The sequence below is a fragment of the Ceratosolen solmsi genome, unplaced genomic scaffold (genome assembly GCF_000503995.2).
Source record: "Ceratosolen solmsi marchali unplaced genomic scaffold, CerSol_1.0 scaffold8, whole genome shotgun sequence".
NCBI lineage: Eukaryota > Metazoa > Arthropoda > Insecta > Hymenoptera > Agaonidae > Ceratosolen > Ceratosolen solmsi.
The window spans coordinates 922,850-930,080 of NW_011948439.1; the positions used below are offsets into that span (position 1 = coordinate 922,850).

General features: G+C 36.0%; 1 protein-coding gene across 1 annotated transcript in view; it reads right to left on the reverse strand.

The window, feature by feature from the left end:
- btv (dynein cytoplasmic heavy chain beethoven) overlaps positions 1 to 5,014 on the reverse strand; it is a 22,942-nt gene extending 17,928 nt beyond the window's left edge. Inside the window, exons 1-7 of the mRNA XM_011503714.1 lie at positions 4,784 to 5,014; positions 2,422 to 2,750; positions 1,536 to 1,704; positions 1,265 to 1,443; positions 1,074 to 1,186; positions 755 to 997; positions 359 to 579 (exon numbers count right to left, since the gene is read on the reverse strand). Of these exons, the coding sequence (XP_011502016.1) occupies positions 359 to 579; positions 755 to 997; positions 1,074 to 1,186; positions 1,265 to 1,443; positions 1,536 to 1,704; positions 2,422 to 2,750; positions 4,784 to 5,014 (1,485 nt within the window). The remainder of the gene's footprint in view (positions 1 to 358; positions 580 to 754; positions 998 to 1,073; positions 1,187 to 1,264; positions 1,444 to 1,535; positions 1,705 to 2,421; positions 2,751 to 4,783) is intronic.
- Between the last annotated feature and the right edge of the window lie 2,217 nt (positions 5,015 to 7,231).

Here is a 7,231-nt window from a genome sequence, read left to right on the forward strand (position 1 = left end):
TTATTATTATTATTATTATTATTATTTAGCACACATAATCGATACACCATCTCCGTTCTTTTCATATATTTTCTATATTGGCCTTAGTATTAAACGGTCTTTCAAAATTATATCCCACTCCCCTCTAAGTACACCTAGTCACTCACGGACAGTGTGACTAACATAATAAATAATAATAAATTCATAGAATTATTACAATTCCATTTACTTAACTGTCTAGCCAATTCGCGCTCAAGCATTATTAAAAACGATCTTCTCGTTTTTCCATTGCAACAGTTGGTATTAATAAGTTTTTAAATGCATTCGTAGTGGTAATATTAGCCTAGAATGGTAATTAGCCTAGAATGGTATTAATTACCCATGTTTCAACGAGTTCTTGTCTATGCTTTTCAACATCGCAAATACAACTCGTAAGTCTTCTCGAAATATCCTCGTACCCTGGAAGATCGTCGAGTAATTGTTGTCCAAGCTTTTGCAAGCTTTTGAGACGAAGTTCCGACACCTTGGCAGTTTGAACGGCTTGTAAAATTTCAGGCGTATCCAATAGTTCCTTCGTGTCGCACTCATTTTGAGCTGCATCTTTAATTAGGAAAGATTAAATTCATTTTTTATTATTGCAAAATCAAAGACAAATAAAGAAACGCACACGCAAAAAATTGTACAGAAGCGTGTAATTTTTAGCAAAGCTATTCATTTGAAATTGATTATGAATTTGAATAAAACGAGGAGTAAAGACTACTGATTAATACTCAACCGATAAGATCGGAATAGGCGGACAATAGAGATTGTCGCTCGGCTCGAAGAAGATTCTTTATCATCTCTCTCCTCACGAGATCGCTATATCGACGAAACTCGGTCTCTACGGCAAGTAATGTCTTTGCTCCAGTGATACGAGTCTTCAGCTTCGTAGCGACGCGTTCCTCGATAGGTGCGAGGCTGCTCTGCACCTTATCTTTTAATCGACTCCACTTTACGTCGTTTTCCTCCCCGAGCAATTCTACAAAACAGACGATACTATCAAATTTAAATTAATATTCCATTGCCACGTATAAGACTTCTGAATCTTATCTCACCGTCGACATTATCGAATATTTTGAATAATGCATCGATCTCGAGATGCGTCCTCTCACTTTGAGTCAACAGCTTCGTCAATTGACGATTTTGCCCGCGAATTTCAGCTATTTCTCTACAAGCAAATTTTCATCAACGACATCCTTTAATCGACCTAAATAATTAAACATTACATAAGGCTTTAGTAATTTACTTTAATCTGATTCCAAAATTTGTGCATTTTTCCGGTCTGTATGGCTTTCCCCTCCACGGATGGTCGATTATATGAGGCCAAAATAAGTCCGTCATACGTACGGACATGGCAACCCATTTTTCACAAACAATAGCTCCAAGAGCCACAGCCTCGTCTTTTACTCGTCCATCCGATTGAATCTAACAGGGATATTAAATATTAGTAAGAAAATCCTTGTGCCTTTCTTCATACGATTGATGACGTTGCTTCGTGCAATTTACCCATCCTACACACGTACTTTACTCAATAACGATTGAACGAGCTGTGCAACTTCGTCTCCGATAATTTCCAGCAACGACTGCATGCGCAATTCGGTATAAACAGGCCCCTTAAGTCTCCATAGCTCATCCAAATATCCAGAGACCGCGTCGAACGTTTCCTCCACCAATGTCAAGCCCTCCCTAATTTTTTCTCACAAATTCACGATCATTAATTGTATAATTTATATAGTTACGAGCGACGATATTAAGCTCAATATGACCAATAGTATTTTCAATAGTATTTTTTTTTTCCTATATATATATATATATATATATATATATATATATATATATATATTTGCACGGATACATCTATATTCCGGATAAATGCGTGATAATCCAAGTTATTCAAAATTATAATTAATTTTTGGATTTATAATGCCTGATATATTAGCAATGACGTAGATCGGCAGTTGCAGTTATAGCTACACGTAAGATATAATACAAACCGAAAAATCAATATTCACACGATTAATAAATACACAATGCATTATAAAAATGCAGCAAGAGTTAAAAAAAAAAGGAAAAAAAGAAAAAATTAATCGAATAAGAAAGTTAAAAATTGCTCGATAATTTACTTCAATTAAGACTACAAGTACTGAAATATTTGAATTAGCCAAGCAAATTGCTAAAAATATATAAAAAATGAAATGACGTTTAAATCACTGTAAGTAAAATTTATGATAGCGGGGGTAAAGCTAGAAAGTCATGAAAGTAGAGCTGCTGAATTCCAGTGTTTCGCAATAATAAATTCAATAAAGTCCAGAGTGGAGTGAATTTTACTACACGTTGCTTCGCTAAATATGGTTTAATGGCCAGCTTAAAGGAGGGAAGGGTAGGGGGAGAAGGGATGCGCACCTCGTCACAGCCGCGCTCTCCATGTCACGACGAATGCTCGTGAGGTAAAAGACCGCCTGCTCGTAAAGTCTGCTCTCCGCGGGCGTCCTCGCGCCCCGGGCCTTTTCCCGCATGAATGTCTCCTCCTCGACGAGGGAGGATATAGCCTTGGGCCCGAGGAGCTCGATCTCGAGCTTCTTCAGGAAGAGCGAGTCGACGCCGGCCGTCCTCAGGGCTGGAGTCCATACCTGCCGAAGTTCCTCGGCGAGTGCCGTAGCGCTGTTTTTACTCACGGACGTCATCTGCACGACGTCATGGAAGTTCGTCTCCGTCACCAGCGAGTCCGAGATCTGCGCGTGCACGTTAACGATTTAGCGGCCCCCTTGCTTTTACTCTCCCTTTTATGGGGCATTAGAGTGACCGCGGTTGGTCTTCCGTGCCCCTCCTCGGACGTGAAAATTTTAAATTAGAACGCGCTCCGTCGAATTTCCTGTTTTCTTAAGGATGTCGAGGGCATTGGGCTTTCAAAGGAAAGTCATGTGCTCAAGCTCTCGCGGCCTTACAAAAAAAGATTTTCAGTTGGTTCGCCCTATTTAACTCGATCGCACTTAAAATATTGTTTTAAACAGAGTAATCCAGTAATGCTTTCTTTCGATTGTTCTTTTATAGAAATTAATTTATATTCGTATCGCACGTTGCTGTTTAAGAAAATAATGCCCATGCGTTTTATATAACCTAGAGGCATCTCAGCCACGGCTTATTAATTATTATTTATTATCTTTTTACTCAAATGTCTTCCACACGAAATAAATTATTTAGGCTACGATCTCAGGCATTAAATATCATTGTACAGTAGAATATTAGAATATTGTAGAGAGAGAGAGAGAGAGAGAGAGAGAGAGAGAGAGAGAGAGAGAGAAAACAAAAAACAAAACAGAAAAAATAACACTTCATACATAAAACAGTACGCCGACCGCTTTAAAAAAAATACAATTGAAACTTAACACTTATTAAAATTCTGTTGCAATTTAAGATTGAATTAACAAACGTTATAATAATGTTATATTATTACTGAACGTATGTGCATAAATTATAAGTAGGATTTCATTATAAATAAAGTAACGTACTTGCTTATTATTTTAATTATCTCTCAATAATACAAACACACTGATGGTCTAGGCTTATGTAGCTCAAGGTTACAAGAAAAAATCTCAATCGACAAATTCAAATTTATTTATGAATAGAAAAATCGCTACATTGACATGACAATTCGTCCGATACGATAATTTAAGAATTTAATCTAAGAATTTGTATAGATTTCTGACAAAAAAAAAAAAAAAAAAAAAAAATAATAATGAATTTAATAAGTATAAATAGACTTTATTTCAGTGAATACTTCTTGAGAGCTCTTGAATTCTCTATTTGTTTAAAAAAGTATAATCAGAGCTACTTAATCTATCTAGTCTAATGTAAAACATAAATGTGATGTAAGAAATGACGGATGCAGCGCCGCAATCAACACATCATGATGAATGGAACAAATTCCAAAATAAAAAAGTCTCTAACTAATTTCTAGTACCGCAATAATAATCAACAGTTATGTTTGAAACGATAACAAATATTGTATGTACGAGATAAATAAGGAAAGATTTTTGTAATGGATATTAATTTTAAATATTTAATAATACATAATAGAAGAATACAAATAGAGAAGAAAAAAAGTTGAAAAGAAATAAGTGAATAGTGGTTTTTATGTTAATAATTTATCGATATGTTTTAATTTAAATATTATCTGTAAAGTATCTCGATTAGCATCCAGATATACACACATACATACGTACAGATGGAAAAGCGCGCTTAATGCAATGTTATTTAATTTGTAATATACGGATAAAATAAAATGGTCATTCTCTCCTTATTTTATTACGTTACGTCTCATTTTATGCTCTGACCAATATTCAATGCAACTAGTCCTCGTCGAAGGCGCCAAATTTCTATCCAATCATTAATGCAAATTTATACGAATTCATATGCAATGGAAATGATAATATCTACGTCATATATTATGCGCTATTGGTTAAAGTAACATTAGGAATAGCGTGAATCTCCTTAATGATTATAAATAATACTAATTGCTATCAGCGTTAGAATTAAGCGGACATAATCAAAGCAAATTTACGCAAGATCTCGTTCAAGGCAAAACTTTAAAATCACGTGACTTTTTTATGCTGAATATTTATTGTTAAAGTACATGAAAGTACTCGTGGAGTGAGTGTTTTTTTTTTTTTTTTCTTTTCTTTTTTTACCTTCGATAAGGCAAATGATTGAATAATTCTGAGCAGTTGGATGATCGATGTCAGTAGCTTGCCGATCGAGTACTCACCTTGAAAAATACCAAAGTATTGTTGCCGACGGATAGCTCGTTGGTTAAGCTGACGCGTGATTCCGAATTCGAAAATAAAAAAGCAGCGTAAAGCGTTCGACACTTTGCTCGATCCAGAAAGTTATCAAGCAGCGACACCTCATTGCTATCCAAATCCTCATCGTGAGGGACGCCAAAGAAATGGTGAGCCGTTGTAAGGATGAAGCTTCGCCTCCTATCAATAACGACCATTTTCACGAAATTAGCAGTGCCAGAGTCATTGAGAAGAGGAACCGTATGAGTAAATAATCATCTCACATTATGCACATCCGTGTACTCGACTCGATAAACTTGGGAGGAGCGAGCGAAATGACGCAACAACGATCGTCCAACAATGCCACGATTCGAGTACTCCCCGTGTATCCATGACGACACTCGAGTCGCCAACGACAAAACACTGTCCGGCGGGGGGTGTAAATGTGATGCGACTTTGAGCTTTGAGCTAACAATTGATTGCTGGTAACGTACCTGTATTGTTTTAGCTTTGTAAAGGCCGAATTCTCTCACAGTGGCCGTAATTACTGGGACCGTGTCCTCGTGCTGATGCATTTCGCCCATTTAACTTGACAATGCACTTTGTCAGTGCGTTTCTATTGTGATTAAATCGAAAAATCTCGCTCATTTAAGTGGGACGATGAGATTATAAGCCAAGAATATACTTTTCAATTCTATAAAAAATTTCAATGTAAGTTGTCAAGTTTAAATGCCAATTGGCAATTAGATAATCGAATATTGGACCGTTATGCTTACTACTCTGACAATTATTTCGCGCTTACTAAACGAACAAATCAACTCTACATTTTACGAACAATCTACAGTTTCAATTACAAGTACAATTAATTATTGTCATTTGAAAATGTTTGAAAATTCAGATAATTAAGGAGCTTGGATAATACATATCTCGATTACCTATTTCAATCTCATGGTATTAGAGTCTCAATGTGTACGTAACGAACAATGTACAACAAAAACTTTCGTTATTATAGATAATCGAGTGCGCTGGAATCTCAAGCTTTGCGGGATGTGAAAACTAAATTATTTCGTTGTTATTGTAAGTGTAATTATTAATAGATGGGGATCGGCCCCAAATATCAACTATTCCAGACAGTTTAAGGCATTTATAATAACAAATGTAAATTTAGACGAGGGGATGTTTCGTGAAAATTCGATACTTTTCCAAAGTTCAAAGAGAATTTGCTCTCACGAACGAATACGTCCATTATGAATGAAAATTTCTCTTTCTCAGCAATTAAACATATACATCTATCGTGGCTGCCATATGTTCTAGCATCGTGCTACGAATTATTTATTAATCGTGCGCTCCTGTGAATTCAATTGAATTGATTTCATCATGAATGCTTAGGATTATCATTACATTTATTAATCCGTCAACATTGTCTATCGATATGCCAATTGTTTCTTTTAAATTGCATTCCTTAACTGGTGATACGCGTATTAAAACATAAGTTGCCGCTGACAAAAGCCTATTTACTAAATCATCGATGTAAATATTGGATAAAAGCGGTAGTGGTTGGATGATATCTCGCTTATGTTGTCGACCATGAATAAATATGATGAAAAATTTCATTGCAATTGCTTGTAGGTGCAGGCACGCGAAAGATTCGCACACACTGTCAATGAATAGCATAACATAACTAGTTGAATAACAATATATCAATGAGGTAGCTGCTCGGGGATTTATAATTAAGCGAGTATTTATTGATCGTCGGATTTATTGACTAGACTTATTTGGAGCATATTTGGAATCTTCAAACTAAACGATTAAATTTATCAAATCGATATTGTCGAGATAATAGTTATAATAGAGATAATCGATAAACGAGATTAGGCGGATTAACTAACTAAATGCCTGTGCATAGAGCCGCGCGTTTTTTTTTTCTTTTTTTTTTTTTTTTTGGTTCTTTTTTTGTTGTTTTTGCTTATTCGTTTTTTCTCATCATTATCATTCGTTATTCGGCATTTGCGTTCAATCTTCGCTTATCTTATCGAATGCTCGTAGGCAATTGTTAATTTTTGGCGTTAAACAGAAACGTGTCTTTAACAAAGGATAATCGCCAACGCGAGGGGTTATGTAGAAAAGAATTTGTGACGGCTTGTTAATGACATGTGTATTTTTTGGATTGCCCGAGTGTTGAGCGCCAAAGGCAAAATAAAGATAAAGCTTTGGAGTCCAAGATTGCAAATCGAAATAATGCGTTTAACAATGCGCGCGGACTTCCGCTTCACTCTGCCCAAGTCGTCTGCGTTTGAACAAGAATATTACGAGGCACTATTAGATACGCAACTCAATTTTCTCGCCAGCTATTGCCAGGAAAAGCCAAACAAAAGACAAACAAAATACACGCAGAGAGAGAGAGAGGGAGAGGGAGAGGGAGAGAGAGAGAGAGA